The sequence below is a fragment of the Saccopteryx bilineata genome, chromosome 6 (genome assembly GCF_036850765.1).
Source record: "Saccopteryx bilineata isolate mSacBil1 chromosome 6, mSacBil1_pri_phased_curated, whole genome shotgun sequence".
NCBI lineage: Eukaryota > Metazoa > Chordata > Mammalia > Chiroptera > Emballonuridae > Saccopteryx > Saccopteryx bilineata.
In genome coordinates this window covers 20654583-20678246 of record NC_089495.1, presented here as the reverse complement: position 1 = coordinate 20678246, position 23664 = coordinate 20654583, and the positions used below count along the sequence as shown (strand labels likewise).

At 39.9% G+C, this 23664-nt stretch overlaps 1 protein-coding gene across 2 annotated transcripts in view; it reads right to left on the bottom strand.

The window, feature by feature from the left end:
* Nucleotides 1–23664, bottom strand: part of DLC1 (DLC1 Rho GTPase activating protein) — a 368734-nt gene that overhangs the window by 165564 nt on the left and 179506 nt on the right. The window contains exon 1 of one of the 2 annotated variants that reach the window (XM_066236539.1): nt 11600–11946. The exons of the other annotated variant lie outside the window; for it this stretch is intronic. Coding sequence (XP_066092636.1) covers nt 11600–11738 — 139 coding nt within the window. The 5' untranslated portion in view covers nt 11739–11946. Of the gene's footprint in view, nt 1–11599; nt 11947–23664 lie in introns of those variants that run through there. 2 annotated transcript variants of the gene reach the window in all.

Below are 23664 nucleotides of genomic sequence, written 5' to 3'. Positions count from 1 at the left end.
ACTTAAGCCACACGAGACACTGGGATCAAATGTCCCAGGGTCCGACTGCATGGACCATTAGCTATAGCAACATCACCCTCATTTTACAAAAGCAATTAGTACATGCTTCAGTCTTCAAAGTGAACAAGGATGACCTACTCTTAACAAGTTATTAAAAGCACTTGGCTTTTGACCCTTAGAACTCAGTTGGTAGGAGGTATGGGTCAGCTTTTTTTCTACCTTAATAAAAGTTGTCAAATGTCATTTTCCCAGACTCCATTTACAAACAGAGACATTCCCTAAGTTATTGTGATTCAAAAACATACATTTTTATGTGAAGACAACTGCATAGCTCAAGAATGGTGTTTTATGAATCAAATAAAATATTGTAGGTCCAAATAAGGAAAAAAAAAACCCCACACGGAACAAGAAAAAGAAAGCGTGCACACACAGGACAAATTACGTGTTTTGAGCTTATGAAACTCAAGTTTCTAACTTTAAGTACAAAAACGGGTAAAGAAAAGGAACAGTCAAAAAAGAAGTTTGAGAGACAGGCTATGTGTGGATCGGTGCTGGGGATTAATGACGATGAAAAGCCACGAAGGTTCACTCGGGGAACACTTTATGCAGCAAAGTGGGAGTGATGCTCAGGGTCACAGAAATGAAAACATTTTCTACAAAGTGGCCTCAGAAGAATGGGAGCTTGGAATGTGTGTGGCGTGGCTGAGAAGAGGCTGCGCGGTTTGGACACCCTTGTCCTTGTTTCCCAGAGGACAGCATGTCAGGCACGGTTCGCCCTCAACCTTGTTCATGCACGTTCTTTCTTTCTTTCTTTTTTAAATTTAAATGTTTATTTGTTTCTTTTCCCAGCCTATTAACGATCGGCTCTGATATACCAGCTAATCCAGGGGTCCCCAAACTTTTTACACAGGGAGCCAGTTCACTGTCCCTCAGACGGTTGGAGGGCCGGACTATAAAAAAAACTATGAACAAATCCCTATGCATACTGCACATATCTTATTTTAAAGTAAAAAAACAACAGGAACAAATAAAATATTTAAAATAAAAAACAAGTAAATTTAAATCAACAAACTGACCAGTATTTCAATGGGAACTATGCTCCTCTCACTGACCACCAATGAAAGAGGTGCCCCTTCCGGAAGTGTGGTGGGGCCAGATAAATGGCCTCAGGGGGCTGCATGCTGCCTGCTGGTCCTAGTTTGGAGACCCCCTGGGCTAATCCTTAGGATAGACACATAGTGGCAGCTCACAGACTGTTATTACGGTCTTAAATGGTGCAAAGGGCATTTAGAATAGATTTGCAGTCACCGCTCTGAAATAACTTTTCTGGAGCTCACCCTCCACGTCTATCTTCAGGTGTAGAACAAGTATGTCGTGTCCAAGAAGAGCTTTGGCTGGAAACACGATTCTAAATCATCAATTTATACAAATGATCACTGAAGGACTGATGGAAACCTATATCTTTCCTTTTCACCCTAGCAATGAAATAAATAAAAATAAAGAAGCTTAATTTTATGTACGAATTGGTTTACATAAATTGGAATTAGTTACTAAAGGCACAGTTCATAATTTTACAATCTTTAAGTATAAAATGTCCAGCGTTATCCCCTCTACACAGTATTGCTATTCATGCCATCTGCATGCAAAAGGCAGGAGCAAGGCACACACACGCTTTGGGTCGTCCTGTCATCCCTGTACATTTGCTAACCTGGCGTTCGTGGCCGGGGGCATGTTTTTTATTGGTGTTTGGTTGGATATAATCTGTAGCCCCAGAATAAAGGAAAGGGTCTAATTTCTCCTTGTGACTCAGTGGAAAAGTGCTCTATGCTGTTGGATTATGGTTCTTAAATAAGCTCTCTCTGTGTAGTTCTAATATAATTAATAACTCTTAGATATGAAAATCAACCTGTGAGAAAAGAAACTTGACAAGGCCTGATTATACTTATCCCCACATTGCTGTGGGTTTGTCCTGTCCCTTCCCTTCTCTGTGTGCGTGTTGGCTTGTCATCTCATTTGTCCATCCATGAGCTCTACATGAGTCAACATGCATGTGCTAATTTCATTTGGCTGGAATTCACTAAATGAATTCTAGTTTCTTATAACAGCACAAAAGAAAGATGTTTCTATTGCAGCCTGAAATTTCATGTTCATACTTGTTTTCATCAGTGAAAAACTACAGTCCAAAGACTGTCTTATCAGAGGTGAAAAACAATACCTGAGAGGGTTCATTTAATTTTTTTTATTTTAAATGTAGCATGTTATAAAGGTAGATTAGGAATGTTCTTACTCATCTAGTTTAGTTCTTTTTTTTTCTTGCCAGATGTTTATGTTGGTGAGAAACCAATAACACTGTCTAGACCTCTAGGATATAGTAATCAAGCATGAATGGAAAACATTCCGAGGTCACACTTCAACCTGGACCTACAACATCCTGCTATTCAAAACCAGATTAGAGATGATGGATCATGATAAACTGAACCACACTAAATAGCTGAGTCAGGATTTTCGAGTTGTCTGCAAAAAGCTAATGTGTCACAAAAAACCTACATGCTAAAACAATGTCTAAACATCATTAAATGTGCTGTATCCCCACCTTCACCCCAAGTTGTCAACAACCAGATGTTACTCTATGACTTTATATCAGCATCCTGTAAATCAGTAGTCCTCAGTTTTTTTATGAAGCAAGGGTCCTGGAAGTCATGGCTTTCCAAGGCATGCGTGCGCATGCATATGTGTGACTGATAAATGTGCTCATGCTAATAATACATCCTCTAAAGAAACAGAGAAAGGGAGAGAGAAAGTGATATGCACTGTCAGGATGTTCAGAGATCACCACGCAAGATTTCACCAAACAATAACATGCCATGTTTTTGTTGTTGTTGTTGTTGTTGTTTGCTATGTCTCAGTAATTTTCATTGCCTAGAAGTCATTAATTTGTTTTTATTAAAGAGTGTTTCATTTCTTGAATTAAATAATCCACTGATTGGAAGTTACCACTATAAAGGAGCAAAATCCACAACCCTCTGTCATGACACTGAATTTAACATTAAGATATTTTTACTGTCATAGAATGAGTCAAGGTCAATATCTTGGCAGATCATGAAAATGGACTTCTTCTCGCTCAACAATTCCTGTCTGTCACTCTCAAGCCCTGAAATACATTTGTGTTATACTGAATGCCATGTGTGGGTCAAAGATTGTCTCAAAAAGTTGCAAACCTTACTATTTCCTGGGAAAATCACAGTGCAGTATTTTGTTTTTGTTTTTATTCAGTGGAAGGAGCAACCAGGTAAGTCAGTCCGGTTACTAGTGTAAGAATTTCTTCAAATGTTGAAAAATGTCCAATAACTTACCTGACTGAACACACCGATGTTACTGTGAAAACTTTCAATCCAAAACACCATTTTATAAATATTATTCATCTTGAAACCTCTCATGTACATCTGGGTTCCTATGATTGCTATTTAGTCTAGGATAGAAAGTATTAGTATGGAAATTATTACAAGTATGGAAAGCGATTGACAGATTTGGATGTTTCTGAATTTTGTCCATGGACACTCACTAATAGATGTTTAAGGTATTACCAAAAAACAACAAACAAACAAAAAAACCCAACAATACCCTAACTTTAAAAGGAATAAAAATAGTAGAATATAGCTCTTAGGATTATTTTGATGATTAAATGGAAAATGTCTTTAGCGTTCTCAGCATCAGTTCTGGCACTTAGCAGAGACATTCAAAGGACAACTTAATTATTGTTACTATATTATTTGTCATAAAGAATGCATCCAGATGGCAATAGCCACCTACCGCTAGGTGCCAGATTTATTTCATGTTACAAATATTTGTTTTTCTTTACATTACATGCTTAGTTGGCTGTGCCTGAGCAGAGCAACAGTAGTATGACATTGACTACAGCCATGTATTTGATTATTAAATGGGACAGGTCACTTTGTTCTTCGGGTAATCTTGGTTAAGTCTTTACCAGTCATTCCAAGCAAATGCTTCAAAAATATCAGTGATTGTTCACAAGCAGCGGAGGAGGAGCACAGAAGGACCACCGCAAGCTCATCATCACACACTCAAACAACGCCAGCACAGGACCTCTCGAGAGCACATTCTCTTTCTTCAAGAATGACAGATTGTAGAAGACACAGAGGTGGCCCACTGGTACAGGAAAGACGCTCAGCCTCATTACTTATTAGGAAAATGCAAATTAAAACCGCAAGGAGATATCACCTCGCAGCTGTTAGAATAACTATTGTCAAAAAGACAAGAAATAACAAGTGTCAGTGAGGATATGGAGAAAAGGGAACCTTTGTACGCCGTTGGTGGGAATGTGAACTGGTGCAGCCACTATGGAAAACAGTATGGAGGTTACTCAAAAATTTAAAACGAGAACTATCAGATGATCCAGCAATATCACTTCTGGGTGTTTATCCAAAGAAAACAAAACCATGAATTAAAAAGCTATATACAGCAACCCATTTTCCCTGCAGCATTACTGACAATAACCAAGATATGGAAACAACCTAAATGTCCACAGACAAGTGAATAGATAGAGAAAATATGGAACATATATACAATGGAGTATTATTCAGCCACAAATAAAGAATGAAATATTTCCATTTGCAGCAACATGAATGGACCTTGAGGACATTATGCTAAGTGAAATGAAGTTAGAGAAAGACAAATATCAAACGATCTCTCTTATATATGGAATCTAAAAAACCAAACCAAAGCAAACAAAACCAAGCTCAGAGATACAGAGAGCAGATTGGTGGGTGCCAGAGTTGGAGGCGAGGGCGGGCCAAATGGGTGAAGGGAGCTACAAACTTCCAGTTATAAAATAAAAGTCACGGGGATACAAAGTACAGCGTGGTTAATAACACTGCATTACTTATTTGAAGGTTGTTAAAGAGAAAAATCTGAAAAGTTCTCATCCCAAGAAAAATAATTTTGTAACTATGTATGGTGGCATACATATCATGGTGATCATTTTACAATATATACAAATATCAAATCATTATGCTGTATACCTGCAATTAATATAATGTTATATGTCAATTATACCTCAATTGAAAAGACAGACGGATTATTATTGAAAGTGACTAGAATCAGAAACTGGAAAACAAAGACAAGTTGAACTTCAATCTATGCTTTCATCATTCCTCTGGAATAGAGAACTTCCAGGAATGTTCTTTCAAACCCAGTTTTGGCTTTATAATACAGTTTCAGATTCTTTGGCACACCTGTGACTAATTAATATACCCTACCACGCCTTTGACTTTGGACACATCTCATTATTTGTGTATAATAACCTTTGGCAAAATATGCAGACTGCTCATACATGCTATTTTAAATGAAGAAAGTTACAGAAGTCACACTCCAGAAAGGGAGCCGTGCAGAACACCCTTTTCCACAGCTATCTTGACATCTAGCATACTTCTTCCCATACCAGACTGGGCCATGAGCTCGGAGCCCCAGCTTGCTGCTGCTGCTGCTGCTTGCTTCCATGTCTGGCTCCGTCTATACAGCAATTCTCAAAGCAGGTTCCAACTCGCTTGGGAAGACTTTCAGATATTGTAGATCTAGCTTGGCAAAGTCATGTGCAAGGACGGAGTCCTTCATTAATGTGCAAGGACAGTTATTTTGGAGTTCAAGGTCTGCATAAAAATCACCTCCATGAGAAGCTTCTTTGCTCTTCTCCGGAGGTACAGAAATAAATTCCATTTACCATTACAATGTTAACTTTTTCTTTTCTATTTTTTTTTTCTGACTGTTTGAACTAGTTTTGTCCAAAAAGGCTTAGAAAAATTCCAGTGGTGTCATGCTAACAGGGTGCAGCTTCCAGAGACGCGGGGCATCAGGAAAAGGGAAGAGGGGTCATAAATCCCAAACTGACAGAACGCTACTGTACGCCAGTGACTCTCCTGAGCACTCTGCACAGTCAATCGTTTAATCCTGAAAACAATTTTATGACAGAGTGCTACACTGCTCCCAAAAATGGGATCGGGGACCGTGCAGGCACGCCAGTACTTTCAGCCTTTTGTCCAGTGTATTTTCACCAATGGAACAAAAGTTGGGTTTGCATCTCATTTGCATAATTGAACAACTTTCTTTGACTTGTCATTGGCTTTTCTGATGTTCTTGTTTAATAAAAAAAAAACCAAATGCTTTTTTTTTTTATCGCTTCATATTCATTTTGAAATATCCTCTGATTTTTGTGAGCAGTATATTCCCATCCTCTGTACGCTGCTGAGGAATAGACTGACTTGTCCAGGTGCCCTGTGCAAGAGTCAGGGTTCAACCCAGGCAGTCTGATATCACAGCCAGCTCTCTCAGAAACTGTATTATGCCTTCTCTCATCAAAGTTGGCCTTCATATCAACATGCTCCTTTTATTTTTTTATTGGAAATAGTGGCATCTAACTCAATAGATACATGCTCACGTCTGCCCTCCAGAAATGAGAGCGTCTGGTGAAGCGTCATTAGCGGTTGTCTCTCAGACCCTTTAAAATGTTATATAGTGTTGCATATGTCTAGGGAAGTCTTTGTTTACTGGAGGAGCCTGCATATTTTGAGACATACATCACTCTTGATTAAAAGGCATTACATATGCCCTTACTTGCTTTGCACTGTGAACCAATGAGCAGAACACAGTTCAGAAGAGTCAGTGTTTGTGGTTGCCTGTCGTGGGAAGTGGGCCAGAATTCCTGGTGCCCCGTGGACTTGAGAGCCAATGGATCACAAGGCATGTCAAGCATGCCTTCTGCTAGTGAACTGGAGATCTGGTCAGCTGAAAAGGAAAAATTTATTTCCCATAAAACAGAAGATGCTGAACAAAATACCCCAGGGGGGATCCAACCTGCTATACATACTTGAAGAATTTATTTTATGTCCATCGATTCTCATCTGGATTGAGAGTTGTCTATATTTTACTGCCTTTCTTTAGCAGCCATTCAGGTTGTTTTTCCTTCTCTTACATGTTTAGCTATAGAAGTAGTGCCCCATGCTTCATAACAGGTGGAGATATTTAGATTTTCCCCCTTATATGTCATGTTTCCCTAACAGAAAGAATTGATTTTTAAAATCAAGTGTGTTTTTACACTGTAAAAGTTGTGTTTACCTAATTAGATGTTAAATACGGACTAAGATTTATTTGGGTTTTTTTTTTTGGATTGTTTACTCATCCCACTTTCCAAAGCGATGACAGCTACCACACATGTGGCGTCTGGGTTCTGCCTTGCTCTCAGCCTCTCTCTCTCTTTCTAGCCTTTTAGTTTCTTTTCTTTTTCCTCAGTCTTGCCAGTTCATGAGTCCAAAGTCATTGGTGGAGCTTTGTCAAATATACATCAAAGAGTTCTAGCAATCTCATGTATGACAGCCCAGTATCTCAGTCTCTGAGGATTTTTGAGTAGAAAATATTTGAAGTCACTGGAAGTATTAACTGGGGATTCTTAATCTAGGGTCTATGGCTAGAATTCAGGGTGTCTAAGAACTTGGATGAGGAAAATTTTCATTTCTAGTTTCATCAGGCTCTAACTGACACTTGCAATGATGCATGTTGACAAGCTGTTCCCTACCCACGCCTTGGCATTAGCTGTCCCTGTGACTCTGTCACTAACACAAACCAGACTTCTCCATGCATTTACAAAATATCCCACACATCCATGTTACACAGTTATGTTGGTTATCAAACCTGCCCCTCGTCGCACAGGACTGCATTCTGTCCACAGATATTCATGTGAAATTACTGGCCTCATCCAACTACCAAACAAGAAAGTTGAGGGTCTGCAGATTAGGGACCTAGGTATGGTCCCTATATATAATGATTGGTGACAAGGAGATGAGTCAAAGACTGTTGTGAATTTTAATGCTTACTCTAGCTAAGCAATAACAATTTGCATGCTGGGGCCTTCAAAAAATAATTTATATTTACTTCCTTATATTTTAAACACAAGTCTGTTATATAACCATTCATATTATAGTACTATATCAATCCTTTGTGTTTTGAATATCCTGATAACTATATTTTATTATGATTGGTTTCCTTGATCATTTTATGTATTTTATTTATATGTTAAAAATATCATTCTGAGAAGTGATCCACAGGCTCCAGCCGAATGTTAAAGAGGTCAGTGGGCACAGAGAAGGCTAAGAAACCCTCCATAACCCTGCATGAAAGGATTAGGGGGCAAGAGGTTTTCAGGAATGGATGCACCCTGACGCCAAGATGCCCTTGCGTTTACTCAAAGGGAGGGGGCGGCAGAGGAGTGGGGAGGGCACAGAGGAAGTGTAAGACAGAGAAGGGCTGTTTATGTCATCTGTCTCCCACTGTTAATGACCAAGTCCCAATTCCCTGCAAACTCCATGCCGTCTTGTGCTCTTAGAAAAGAAGACAGGAGCCCTGGCCAGTTGGCTCAGCGGTAGAGCGTCGGCCTGGTGTGCGGGGGACCCAGGTTCGATTCCCGGCCAGGGCACATAGAGGCATCACAGGAAGCGCACATTTGCTTCTCCACCCCCTCCCTCCTTCCTCTCTGTCTCTCTCTTCCCCTCCCACAGCCAAGGCTCCATTGGAGCAAAGATGGCCCGGGCGCTGGGGATGGCTCCTTGGCCTCTGCCCCAGGCGCTAGAGTGGCTCTGGTCTCGGCAGAGCGAAGCCCCGGAGGGGCAGAGCATCACCCCCTGGTGGGCAGAGCGTCGCCCCTGGTGGGCGTGCCGGGTGGATCCCGGTGGGGCGCATGCGGGAGTCTGTCTGACTGTCTCTCCCCATTTCCAGCTTCAGAAAAATACAAAAAAAAAAAAAAAAAAAAGAAAGAAAAAAGAAAAGACAGGATACCTGTGTGGTCGGAATAATAGTTGTAGAAAGGACAGAAGAGAAACTCCTGAGGGCTGTGTGGTTGGCAGAGAAAAGCAACTGCACATAAAGGAGTGTGCAGTGACAACAGTCTGTCACTCCTCACAACTTGAAGGCCTTTTCCTAGCAGCAGTTTTCATTTTGTTTATATAAGGCTGTGGATCTTTAAACATTACAGACAAAATTTCTATTTTTTTTTAATCAGGAAGTTTAAAGTAAGGAGAAGTAAAGGATGATTGTACATGACATCATTTGGAGCAGAACTAAGACCTCTTAAGTTATGGAGAGAGAGAGAAAGAGAAAAAGAGAAAGAGAAAATACCTAAAAAAGAAAGTTAAATTATAACTCTGCCATGGCCAAACAATTTGGTCAGATTAAACCTATGAAAAAAACTGGAATCTCAGATTAGTTTTTGAGAAACTAGATGAAAGCCATAATTCCTTAAGGTAATGATCATCATAGAAACAATGTTTCAGGTGCTATTTATAGAAGTTTGTTCTTGTTGAGGCTTCAAAACACTTTTTACCTGTCACCTGACTATTTTCACGATTTAAAGTAAAGTGGGAGGTTTGGACTTTTTTTGTCTTTCATTCTGCAAGAGAGGGCAAAGTGGTACCATATATAAGCAAGATGGTATCTGGTGTTTAGAGAAGTGACTTTTTGTGGATAATTAACAGCGGTTATTTACCCTTTGGTGCGTGGGAGGGGTGGGTACAGGGGAGAAGTTCCAGGGAAAGGATAGAAGTAAGTGCTCTTGAGGTTTGGATGTGGCCCAAATCGGTGTCCATTTGACAAACACTGATTGAGCTATGAGCCACGTGTCAGGCAGCAGGGAGAACACAGAAAGGGCCCCAGTAATTAGAGTCAGTTGTGATAGCCAAAGCCCTTTCTCCTCCAGTATGACACTTGGATTCTCTACTGTGTGAGGTACCCAAGAAGTCATACTCATCTTAGGAAACCTAAGCAATGTGGAATTTCTTAGGTGGGCCTGCAGCAACAAAAGTCCTACTTGTTATTAGAACTCTGGAAATGTTTAATTTTTCATCACACATAAAAAGTAACTATCTCTTAAGTGTTTATCATTTGATGCTATATTTTAGACTCCATATATAGACCATTAATATATACCAGACAAATGACAAGACAGAGACAGCAACTTTCCAGGGATCACATCCTTATTCTAAGACATCAACAGCTGTCAAGAGCTCTTCATATATGAAAATTTAAGGGGAAGTCTGGGATGCAGGAATGTCTGAATTAGTCTTACTCTCAAATTAAAACACCAAACCACAGTAAGATACTTTTGTATACCTTTACAAGACATTATTTGTGGAATCTTTCCATTTGTGACAATGAATTTGTCAAATAAAACAACAATAAAACAAGCACCTTAATTTTTTAAGGGTCAAAGTTGTGGATTTTATGCTCCCGTGTCTTATTTCTTAAACTTCCTCTAGCCAATGACAAACTGTCACTAGATAATATACCTTAAAAAATCCACCTTATTAAAAAGTTAAAGAGTTCTTTAAGGTATCCCATTTTACTATAAAGCCTTCCTACAATGGTTAAATTTAAAATATTTTGTCCTATCCCCCTTACCTATGGTTATACAACATTGTTTATTTTCTCACAGTCCTGGGCAACACTATTTAGTTTAACAGAAAGATTTTTATGAGCATTTAGGAAAAATTTACAGCCTACTGTGGTACGTAAGGAGTATGTTATCTTCATAATATGCTTTATCACAAACATAAACCTTTGATTTCCCCTTTTCAAGTTATGTCAGGACAATTGTGTGAAAGTCAAATGACCTTTTATCAAAAACAAATAGCACAGAAGCCTGGATTAACACTTGAAGACGACTTCTAATATTTTTAATATTGCAGAACTTCATCCAGCATACATAAAACAACTGGATTAACCAAAGGGTTTAAGAAAACAATCTTTGACTCATCCATGTAGATGACATCAGTATACAAATTTAGCGAACAGGAACGAGCCATTCAACACTATTGGGAGACCTTTAGGGGATCTGGAGTTCTTTGTGTGTTTATTTGAGATGCTATTCTGTATCAATTTATGCCTATTCTTAAAACCAGAATCAGCTAGAGGTTCCTGTTTCCTTCGTGCACCTCTTGAAACAGAGTCTGCCATTTGGCCGCTGTCACATGAGCCCTAGAACATTTGAATTGCGCCACTGTAGTTGTGTTTTATTATATTCAAACGCCTGCCTCTGGCATACCTGACACCCTCTTGGACCTCAGCTCAGCCCCAGGCTGCCGGAGGAAACAGCAGCAGCTATCACTGGGCACCGCAAGTCACTCCCTGACACGTCGCCTCCGGGCCCCTCTCCGCACACACGCCAGTCGCCCCAGACAGACCAGCCCCAGCGGAGCGGCACCAGCCCCGGTCTCCGCGCCCCTGCCTGCTCTGCTCACCCACTGGTTTCCTGGTACTGACAAGCACCTTGCTTTGCTATTCCAGGTTAAAAAAGGACACCTCTCATAAAATCTTATCTAGAAAAAATCACAGAGAGGCATCAGAAGAAAAAAAACACAAGACCAAAACACTCCAGAGGTGTTAAATATCAGAGGGAGAGTGAAAACCATGCCGTGACAGTGATGAACTTCACCCAGCTGATGAAGTCCTAGATTATCCGAGTTCATAACTGTGCCTCTATTTAAGTGCTTTCCTTTTAATACCTCCTACCCCTCCCCTCCCCCTCCCCTTCGCCCCTCACCTGCCAGCCTTCTGTCTCTGGTGTTTTTCCAAATAACATCCAAGGCTCTGGCCGTGGAGTCTCGGATGTGATCACTGAAGGACCTCCGGAGAGGAGCTCTCAGGGGCCGCGCCATCACGTGGGCCTCAGAGTCCCCCATCCCGGCAAAGGACTTCAGCGCAGCTCTGGCACCACGACCATGCTGCTGGGCACCTCTGGCAGCCGGCGTCCTACCCCGGCTGCGGGCTGCGGCTCCGCCGGGCGGCCGGGCTGCGTGCGCGCCAGGCCGGGCCCGGAGACGGGGACGGGGACGGGGACGCGGACGCGGACGCGGACGCGGACGAGCCGCCAGCGCGCACCGCGCCTTCAGGAGCCCGGCATTGCGGCGCGCACTGCGGCCCGGAGTGCGCCGACTGCAGGCGGCCTCCTGGACAGCCGCCAAACGCAAGCTCGCGCGCTGCCACATCTGGAAAGGCTTACAATTGAGCGGGCGACACCCTCGCGCAGCTCTGGAGCTGCCTTCGTGGCTATCTAGATGCTTCTAACTTCCTGTGTAACCCAATAACTTCACTTGGTCCCTGCTTGGCTGTTGGTCTGTTAAGTAACATCTCTCTTGACCTGGCCATCCACGTTCCCTCCCTTGCATTGGAAGGAAAGGCAGGGCCTTCGGAAGCAAAAAAAAAATAGGGGGGGGGGGGGTTGAGGAGAGGTGGCAGGTAGGGTGCCCTTCAGTTTTCAAGGTGAATTCTCATTCACATTCGTATTTGATGAACTCATTTGTGTTTTTTTAACTCATGGTTTTAGAGAAGGATGTTTGTGAGACAGAAAGTTCAGCCGTTAGTTGTGGTTGTGGGAACGAAGCTCTGGCAGTCATGAGCATCCTAACAGACCAGGTTGGATTCTCTCTAGGAAATGGATACCTGAGTTGTAAATGAACTATTCATCAGCTCCTCATACTTATTTGCCTTCTGACTATGCTTCTACTTACATTCAGTGGTTTCATCAAATAATTCTTGGTTTGGCCTCTAAATAAGGTCCAGCTGTCTCTTAGTTTTGTGCACCTTTCCGTTCCAAGTGAGCAAACGTCATCATTATAATTGCACATCAAAAACTCTTCCAAAACAATAAAAAAGGTGCCAACACTGAATCAAAATACGGGCCAACTGCTTCTTTTGCACAATATGTTAAGTTTCTAAAATGCCAAATAAATCTATTTCTCTGCCAATGAATTCGGCTGGTTTTTTACCTTTTACTATGTTTATAATCCTCTCCTTCCTTGCTGTCCCTTAAATCCCATCTTATAACTTTCAAGGTTTGGCGTGAAGTATGTAAGTTACATAACCTTTATGAAATTAAGCAAAAAAGCACTTTGTCATTTGCCAGGTACCAAGCCAGTTCTAATTATTATCATAATTATTTTTATACACGAAACTATATCCAACCCAAATTGATCTGTGGAGTTTCCAAATTTCTACAGCATGCTCCTTCTTTTCCATCACCTCCGACAACTTAATTATACAAAAACTGATATTTAAAGTAATGAGAAGGTGCTCACAAGTTGTAAGTAATACTAGTACCACGGCTTATTAGTAACCCACGAGTCAGAAGTTGTACTGTTTCCACATTGTTAAAGCTTATGAGTATCTCTGAGACTGTTTCTCGGTAGATATTTACCCCTTTGCCTTATTGTTGGGCTGGGCATAGATCAAAAAGCAAGGAGTACTAACTGCTGAGGTATATAGACCACTGTACTTGTGGGAGTCCATTTCAAGGGAAAATTTTTCATTAAAAAAAATCACTTCATACCATTTTAAACAAAGTTCTCTCTCTGTCTCTCTGTCTCTCTGTCCCTCTGGTGTGTATCTGTCTGTGCTTCTCTCTCCTTTAAAGATATCTGAGCACCTGGGAGCAGGTTGACTTATTTCCATGTCAGGTGGGACAGAACAGGTCCGTGTGGACCCCTTTTGCAGAGTAATAGCATGAAGTACCCACAGCACAAGTACTGAATCAAAGACTGTGTTAGTGATGGGGAAGCGGAGGATGAAGACACCAACTCTATCTTCAAGGAGGAGAAATCACATTGACCACAAATAATTTCAGAATAACATAGTAAGTTTCATGATATAAGCATTTACATAGTATCAATGGGCACACATGGGAGGAAAAATAAAAACAACAACAACAACATAGCCTGGATTCCTAACTCTTCCTAGTCACTAACCTTACCTAACTTTCCAATCTAGATCTATGACAATGTCAGGGACATATAACCATTCCTAGCATAAATATCAACAACTGATTGTTGGAGTTAGGAATAATGACTGATTATAATGGCAAGAGGTTTTGCTCTATCTAAACATGAAAAAGGAGGGAGAACAATAAAGGGAAAATAACATTTATCGAGTATCTACAATATACCATAAACTCTATCTACTAGCACTGTTTATAGACCCGTGTATATTCATAAACTACATAGGTGCTATATCTTTTTTTAAGAGATCAGGAAGCTGAAGTTTAGAGAGAAGAGACTTGAGAAAGGTCACATAGTAAATGGCAGATTCAGGATTCATACCCAGAGCTGTCTGCATCTTAAGCTCATGAAGCTTCTGATCAACTTCTTTGGCCATAAATTAATGATGTTGGTGATAATGACCCATTAGTGTTATCTAGGATCAGTTGATACTAAGTTATGGGCCAAAGCTTCTTAATCTTAACCAAACAAGATCATCAACCAGACCCAGGATGTGGAAGAAGCCTGAGTCTCAGAGGGGTTTGACCCAAGCTCTGGTAATCAAAGGTCAATGAGCAAAGAGAACTAAGGCACAGTCAACACATACATTTCGACGATAGGTCACCCACATCTGGTCTCCAAAGGGTTCCAAATGACCCTCTTTCTCTTTTGCAACACTTTTCCAGGACAATACTCCTAGTCTTTTGAAACTCATTTCATCAAGTTTTGGAAAAACCTACTTATTCTAAATTAGGTTTCATTTGTAGATTGAGCCATAGACCTAACTTATGTAAGAGGTTTTTATTTTATTTTATTTTATTTTATTTTATTTTATTTTATTTTATTTTATTTTTTGTGACAGAGACAGAGAGAGAGAGAGACAGAAAGAGGGACAGACAGGAAGGAAGAGAGATAAGAAGCATTAATTCTTCATTTCAGCACCTTAGTTGTTCATCATTTACTTTCTCATATGTGCCTTTACTGGGGGGGGGGTCTATAGCAGAGTCAGTGACCCCTTGCTCAAGCTAGCGACCTCACGCTCAAGCCAGTGACCCCGCGCTCTAGCTGGTGAGCCTGTGCTGAAGCCAGATCAGCCCGCACTCGAGCTGGCGACGTTGGGGTTTTGCATCTGGATCTTCAGCTTCCCCCTCTGACACTTTATCTACTGCGCCACCGCCTGGTCATGCAGTTTTATCATTTTTTTTAAAAGGAACTATACCGCTGTAAATGTAACTTTTATTGGCAAACTACTGGAGAGAATCACAACTAAACGCTATCATGCAAAGAGGACTTTCATTATTGATTTTATCGGCGTTCAACACAGGGCTGGCAACTTGGCCCTCATTTTGGAAAACTCATTAAATTTAAATATCCTCATTGTGAGGATATTTCAACTCCTTATGGATGAATTTTAGCTACATATCATGGGGATGGTATAAAAGCTATTTTAATACATAGCCAATTAAATTTTTTCCTCCTTTTTTTGCTTGCTTTCTATCTTTATTGGCCATTAGAAATATTCCACACAGGAAAAAATGCTTTTTAGAATTCACTGTTTATAGAACAATTCCTCAAGTTGTATCTCCACAAATATCAAATAATCCAAGTCTTTTCCAACTGTGAGAGGTGAGGGCAGTGTGTGATAATGAGTGCTGTCTCAGGTCGGCAGATGGGGAAATGAGAATATGAGAAGATTGCTGGTTTCTTTCCAGATCCCACTGGGAATTAGAAGACAGAAGGAGAACAGCCACACAGAGCTTTGACAGCTTCTCACTTCCTTATTTGTGTGTGTGATAAAGAGCCAGTGTCGGCCATTGGTGGGGCTGCTCTCTGACCTGGGAGTGCTTTGCGAACTCTTTCCGCTCCCTGGAGAGCAGAGATTCTTGTACAGTCCGCTAGAGATTCTGGCTCCAGGACGTCCTTACTATTTTCTATCTAAGGAAAACATCTGGCAATGTATTACAAATTTTATCTGGTTTTATCTAACATAAATTTTGTCTTCTTACTGAAAAACAAAAGTTTTAGTGTTCGAGTGTTTCTAGGCCCCATTCGCTTTGATCCGATGTTCGGGATCCCTCCTTTTCCAAGCCTGGGTAGTGTAAGAGTGCTCTGAGGGTCACTCATGTGCTGATGCAACTCGCTTAGAACATTTAGGACTGACTAAAATGCTGATGGTTTCTATCAAAATAATGTGAACAATGATGAGAAATGGAAAGATTATTGAGTCATTGCCATGCTTGGATCTGGGTCTTTGGCACAAAAAGGAAATTATTAAAACTCCATTTGGTTAGGCCCTATAAGCAGTCCAGTTTCTGCAGTAAGACCTCAGGCTTAGTGAATGACAGTGCATACTCTGGCATAATAAGTCTGCCCACAGGGCTATAAATCCACAAAAATAGAATTCTGTGTTTTATAGGCCCAAAAGCCCATGACAAAGAGAATTCATAGTACGAAGCATCTGTAACACCGAGGAATGTGTGCATGTACTGTGTACTCCAGTTAATAACACTAGCCTGAAGGTTACATGCTGCAAATGACCATTTTAATTTTGTTCTTTTTTTTTTTTTTTTAACAGACGAGAGATAGAAACACACACACACACACAGACAGACAGGAAGGGAGAGAGAGGTGAGAAGCATTAACTTATAGTTGCATCACTTTAGTTGTTCACTGATTGCTTCTCATATGTGCCTTGACTGGGGACGCAAGCTAAGCCAGTGACGCCCTTGTTCAAGCCAGTGACCTTGGGTTTTAAGCCAGCGACCATAATAAGCTCAAGCCAGTGACTATAGGATCATTTTGATAATCCCATGCTCAAACTGGCGAGCTTGTGCTCAAGCTAGATGAACCTGCGCTCAAGCCAGTGACCTTGAGGTTTTGAACCTGCGACCTCAGAGTCCCAGCTCGATGTTCTGTCCACTGTGTCACCAATGGTCAGGCTGACTGTTTTGATTTTGAAATGTTTATTTAATATGATCATCTTTAACAAAATTTTCTGGTACAAGCAGAAATTTTACTTCTTAGTTTGTTTCTACATTTGAAACCCCAAGCATTACATTGAATTTTGGCTGAAAATCTCCTTTATGATAAACTCTGTTAAATATTCTTAACCAAAGAACTTAGGTCAAGGTTGTTTATACTATCAGTTAGGTATCTACTGATCAATGATAGACCTATAAACCACACAATGATGATTTTCTTCACTTTTCTGATCTCTGATCTGGGAGCAGCCAAGAGTTCCCTTAGAAGGCAGAAATAAAAACCTTGAAACCTATGTCTATATGTATGTTTATATTAATAGTTCTTCAAATATTTATATTTTTGTCTAATGTACAAAGTACACAAGTACAGCAATTTATGGATATGTTACAAATAAAGAATGTATATATTAGGGTTTTATGTGCAAGAAGTTTTACTGACAAGAGTTAACCATCAAAGAAGTTCAGAGACTTTTCTACATCTACTGATAAATACTAAAATCACACTATCTTTAAGAATAAAATCAATGTGGAGAAATACTTTTGAATAAATGCATTAGAGGAGAGGGTGTAATAGAATAAGAAGTAAACATTAGGCAAGAGAGAAGGGCGGGCTTCTGTTTTTTTCTTGACTGAGGCAAAAATACCTTATTTCCTTTTTGACAGCTGAATCTCATTACTATCTATGCTTTCTGAAACAAAATTCTCCCCCTAGACTGACAAGTCACCTGTGAGAAAGCAAACTGCTACAGGCTGAATATTTGTGTTCTCCCAAAATTCATATGTTAAAACCTAATCCTCAATGAGATGGTATTAGGAGGTGAGGCCTTTGGGAGGTGCTTAGGTAACAAGGGTGGAACTCTTATGAATGGGATTAATACCTTTATAAAAGAGGCCCCAGAGAGCTGCCTCGATCTTTCTGGCACATGAGGGCACAGGAAGAAGATGGCTAGCAATGCACATGGAAAGGTGAGCTCACAAGATACTGAATCAGCTGCTGGTGCCTTGACCTTGGGTTTCCCAGTTCCCAGAATGTGAGAAATAAATTTCCGCTGTTTATTAGACACCCAGGCTATGATACTCTTTCAGCAGCCCAAACAGATACTCAGTTTCAACTCTGTCCCTTGACAGCTTGTGAGCTTGGAAAAACATTTTCTCAATTACTAAAGGGAATTGAACGGATGGCTGATTCTGGTCCAGAGTGGAGGAGAGGAGTGGAGGATATCAGAATCACACAGGTGAGGCTTCGCCTTTCTTCCTGGAGCGGAACAAAAAGGGTCAATAACTCTGCTGGGTAGATGGTGTCATTCTGCTTCCAAAAAAATACCTCAACAGAATCTTAACTGTTAGTAAATACAACTGGTTGTTTTTATACTTTCTTCTTTAAGTTGCTTTTGATATGTTTTTTGGAATTGTTCATTTGTTTGTTTTGATTTATTTCTCTCAATGATTTCTTTTCCATTTTCTTAGTTGGCTCTAGTGTTTTATACTGGAATGTTTGGCAGAGAGACAGGAAATGAAAGATACCAGAGAAAGGAGAGGGAAGTAGTGATGTTCCCAGAATTTTTTCTGTGTAATGAAGCCAAATTTTCTTCAATGTCATGATTTTAGAAGGTTAAAATATTTTCAAACTCTACAGAAAAATCAACAAGGATACCTCACCTGTACCAATGCTAAAGAAATAATACATATATGGTTTACATTGCCTTAACAAAGAATAGTATCTCGAATGGTAAAATAAATTTTAGATATAGTTATAACTTAGGACAAATAATTTTTATCTTTCTGTCTTCCTTTTATCTTTTTGCTTTCATATCTTTTAGTCTTTATAGTGTAAAATTTCAGCAAGTTATTAAAAGAGTCTAGCATTATGACATAGAATTATGTAGTTTCTCTGCTCAGATTTAGATTATTTAATGACTACTTGAATTGCTTTTAAATTGTGTTTATTTAAGCCCTGGCCGGTTGGCTCAGCGGTAGAGCGTGTAGACTGCCTGGGTTCGTTCCAGGTCAGGGCACGTAGGAGAAGTGCCCATCTGCTTCTCCACCCTTCCCCCTCTCCTTCCTCTCTCTCTCTTCCCCTCCTGCAGCCAAGGCTCCACTGGAGCAAGTTAACCCGGGCACTGAGGACGGCCTAATGGCCTCTGCCGCAGGCACCAGAAAGGCTCTGATTGCAGCGGAGCAATGCTCCAGATGGGCAAAGCATCGCCCCCTGGTGGGCAGAGCATGGCTCCCTGGTGGGCATGTGGGTGGATCCTGGTCCGCTGCATGCGGGAGTCTGACTGCCTCCCTGCTTCTAACTTTGGGGGAAAAAACTGTGTTTATTTCAATTCATAATAGTTATTTTATATATCATTATATTGCTATTGGGGCCCCCCAAAACCAACCTCTTGCTGATTCTGAGTTATAAGATTTTCTTCGGAGAAACAAAAAATTCAAGTATGTGATTTTACCTTCTTGTAAACTTACTGTTACAGATCTCCATAAAGTATGCCAGGTGTGATCATCCTTTGGATTGTAACAATTATCAATAATTTCAAATAATATGCTACACTAATAATAAAGTAAAAAGCAATTTTGGATAGTGGTTGAGTAGCACACTCATGCATACACGTTCAGGGATAATTTACAAGTCAGACCAAACAGGAACCCAAATATTTTTCTAAGTTAATATAACTTACTGATTACACCCTTTCAACAATATTTTTTATAAATGTCATATATTGTGGTGATATCCAAAAGATTACTGGTACCAAATAGCTTAAATGTTTTTATAAAAAGCTAATCTACAGGTTGACTTAGCTTTTGTCCATGAAAGGATCCTACTGATACACACATTGGCATGTTATTTTTTAAAAAATATTTTATTTATTCATTTTAGAGAGAGGAGAGAAAAGGAGAGAGAAAAAGGGAAAAGGAGCAGAAGCATCAATTTGTAGTTGCTTCCCACATGTACCCTGACTAGGCAAATCTGAGGACTGGAACCAGCAACCTCAGCACTCCAGGTCAACACTCTACCCACTGAGCCACCACAGGTCTGGTGGGACACTATTAACCAAAACTATTAAAAACAATGTTGTTTAGAAATTACATAATAGGTAATGCAAAACTGTGATGTCTGCAAAAATGATTAATAAAAAATCTCACTGCTTCAGGGTAGTTTCTAGGCCACAGAGTAGAGAAAGGAGAACCAAACCAAACCTGGCAGTCTTGAGGTGACCAGAGTCTTGACAGAGACCAGAGTTTATGGAGACTAGGGCAGCTAGAAATTGCACAGTAAGTACCAAAGGAGAGGGAGCAGCAGAGAGTGAGCTCTGCAGATCTGCTGAGGGGTCTTCCCAAGCCTTTGACTGAATACTGGTCTGCATCATGTGAGAAGTAACTCTCCCAAGCTGGGGAAAGAAGTTTGTAAAGTCAATAGGCAGATGGCTTCCTGGAGCTCACACAAGGCTGGGATAAGTTTCTGTTCCCACCAGCGAGCGTGAAGAGACTTCATGCAGTATGGGGTATTGGGGGGAATCCCCGGAAAAAATCATGCCTCAGTAGGGGGGCTAAATTTGTCCTAGAATAATGACTATTCTGGACCTGCTGGTATAAAAAAAGAGTAATAAAGATAAGAGCAGAAATCATGGAACTAGTTATAGGAAAAGGTTGATAAAATTGATTAATCTCTAGTGAGACTAACTGGAAATAAAAGGTGAGTTTAACATGGTCACAAGATTCAAAGTCAATATATAAAAATCAATTGTGTTTCTGTATACTGCAATGAACTTTTAGTAATTAAAATAAAGAAGTACCATTTACAACACGATTAAAAATATGAAATGCTCAGAGATAGAATTAACAATATGTGTATAAGACTTGTATATTGAGTGCCATAAGACATTGCCAAGAGAAACAAAATCCTAAATAAATATTTAGTATAATTAGAAGGTCAATTCTTTCCATATTAATCTATAAATTCAACATAAAACCAGTTGAAATTCAAGTAGGTTTATTTTGGAAACACACTGATTTTAAAATTTATATGGAAATACAAGGAATCTAAATTAACCAAAATGACATGAAAAAGAAAAACAATGTTGGAGGATTTATACTACCTGATTTCAATACTTACTATATATGCACAGTAATTAAGATAAGGTAATGCTAACTTAAGGCTATACATATAGACTGATAGGACAGGATAAAGATTTCAGAAATAAGTACATGTTCAGTTGAATTGGATAAAGATGCCAAACTAAGTCAAGGGGGTAGGATGATCTTTTTCAACCAATGATGCTGGATAACCATATGAAAAAAAAAAGAACCTCAACCTTTCTCTGTACCTTACACAAACATTAACAACCCAATGGAAAAATAAATAAATGGATTATATGAATAAACATTTCACAGAATATATGGAAGGATAAAGTTGGGAAATAGAAGCTCAGTGTTCAAATTTTTAAATTACTGAAAATTCTCTGAGAAAAGCAAATCATCAGAACTCTGAATCTCTGACAATTAAACATATGTCCTCACAGAGAAGGAAGATGAAATTGCTCAGAGAAGGATCCCTAGTTTAGCATAAGTACATGCTGAAATGACCTGCCCAGTGCTGGGTAACTGGGTCAAATTATACAATACAAGAGAATTTGATAAGAAGGTGCTTCAGAAATTATCAATAATAAAATTTATGTGATTGGTATTATGAAAGACTCATTCTCTATAGAATGATTATTAGTATCAATTCAGGTAATATTACTAATATTGGCATGTTACTAAAACAATAACAATGTTTTAACTTAATAAAGATAGGTTATTATTTGATTGCATTATTATATTAAGACATGCTAGTTGGGAGGATACATATTTGTTTTCAGGGCCCCTAATGGAACCTTAAAAAATGCTTATTTAAGCAAATAGAAATTTTTCTAACATTAGCATCAAAATTACACACAATTTTCACAGTCTCTTTCTGATAAAAAGTAAGCCAAAATCTCTTTCCAAATATTTTAAACAAACAAACAAACAAACAAACAAACAAAAAGAATAAGACAAAAGTGAAACACTTACTCTCCTGACTAGCATATAAAAAGATAAAGAAAGACAAGTCAGGAGAATAAAGTTAAAAATAAAAGGTTTCAGAAAAAAAATAAATTACGGGAGATAGAACATCAGGATTCGTTTGCACAAATCAAACTTGTATGGGAAGTGACAGTTTGCAAGTTTCCCCTGAAAGAGGACATCTGCAGTAAAGGTCAGGCATACTCCTGCCTGAGGACACAAAGCAGATGGCGAGGAACAGGGAAGATTTTCAGCAAGTGCTTCTTTTTGGCAAATTCTATCTTTTTTTTTTTTTTTTTTTTTTTTTTTAAGATTTATTCATTTTAGAGAGGAGAGAGAGGACAGAGAGAGAGGGGGGAGGAGCTGGAGGCATCAACTCCCATATGTGCCTTGACCAGGCAAGCCCAGGGTTTCGAACCGGCAACCTCAGCATTTCCAGGTTGACGCTTTTATCCACTGCGCCACCACAGGTCAGGCAAATTCTATCTTTTTTAAATGCGGGAAAATCCTTAGTAATCGATGTAAGAAATGTGGCGGCAATCAAAGAAAGCCGCTGCCAGCACTGTGTACCTAAGTTTGGAAGCTTGAGGGTCACCTCCAGTTTCCTCACAGTCATTATTGGCTTGGGCTCCTTGATCTTTGAGACAGTTCAACGTGTGGCCATTGACTGGTTGAGGTCTACGTGGATGGTCAGAGATGAGCACAGAAATGAAAAGGAATCATTTAGAATATTGTTATAAAACATAGTTTAATGGGGTAATTTTATGTCTGTTGAATCTAATGATAAAACACTTTGGCTTTCATTTTTGAATGGTTTCTGTTTTTCCCCCCATTTTGTTTTTCTAATAATCTGGTTTCATCATGCTTTTAAATGGTATGTGTCAAGGAGAGAGAGAAAAAAAAATCAGTCACCATAAGGAGTTTAGGAAACCATCTGCTCTAAGTAGGTGTATAAAATATCTAGAGAGGACGATTGCTCTAGTATTTCAGTGGTTAATAGTTTAAGTTCCTTGTGTTTAGATGGAAAGATAAAACAGTTTTGTGAATTTTTAAATTAACCTCTGAATTAAACAATTGTAGGTATTTGTATATGTCTTGCTATTTATTATTTGTGTGGGGGTTCAACATAATATTGTTAATACTGAAAGTTAGAAATAGAAAAAAAAAACCCTGTGATGGTTTCCTTTACTACTAAATAAAAAGTTTAAAATTTTTCTTTCTTTCTTTTTTTTTTTTTTGTATTTTTCTGAAGTTGGAAACGGGGAGGCAGTCAGGCAGACTCCCGCATGCGCCCGACCGGGATCCACCCGGCATGCCCACCAGGGGGCGATGCTCTGCCCATCTGGGGCATCGCTCTGTTGTAACCAGAGCCATTCTAGCACCTGAGGCAGAGGCCATAGAGCCATCCTCAGCGCCCGGGCCAACTTTGCTCCAATGGAGCCTTGGCCGCAGGAGGAGAAGAGAGAGACAGAGAAGAAGGAGAGGGGGAGGAGTGGAGAAGCAGATGGGCGCTTCTCCTGTGTGCCCTGGCCAGGAATCGAACCCAGGACTCCTGTACGCCAGGCCGACACTCTACCACTGAGCCAACTGGCCAGGGCCACTAAATAAAAAGTTTTTAAAAAAAATGATGTCTAGATCTTTGCAGCTGGGATAATAACCACTGATTAATTTAATAAGATTTATTATTCATAGCAAAAATTATAATCATTCTCCAAGGCCTGTTGGAGTCTGGACCCATCCCATTTTCCCAGTCTTCTCTCCTTCCAAACACAAACCCCGCGCTCCAGCTGGCCCGCTACACAATTGCATCACCACGCCTTGTGCATTCCCAC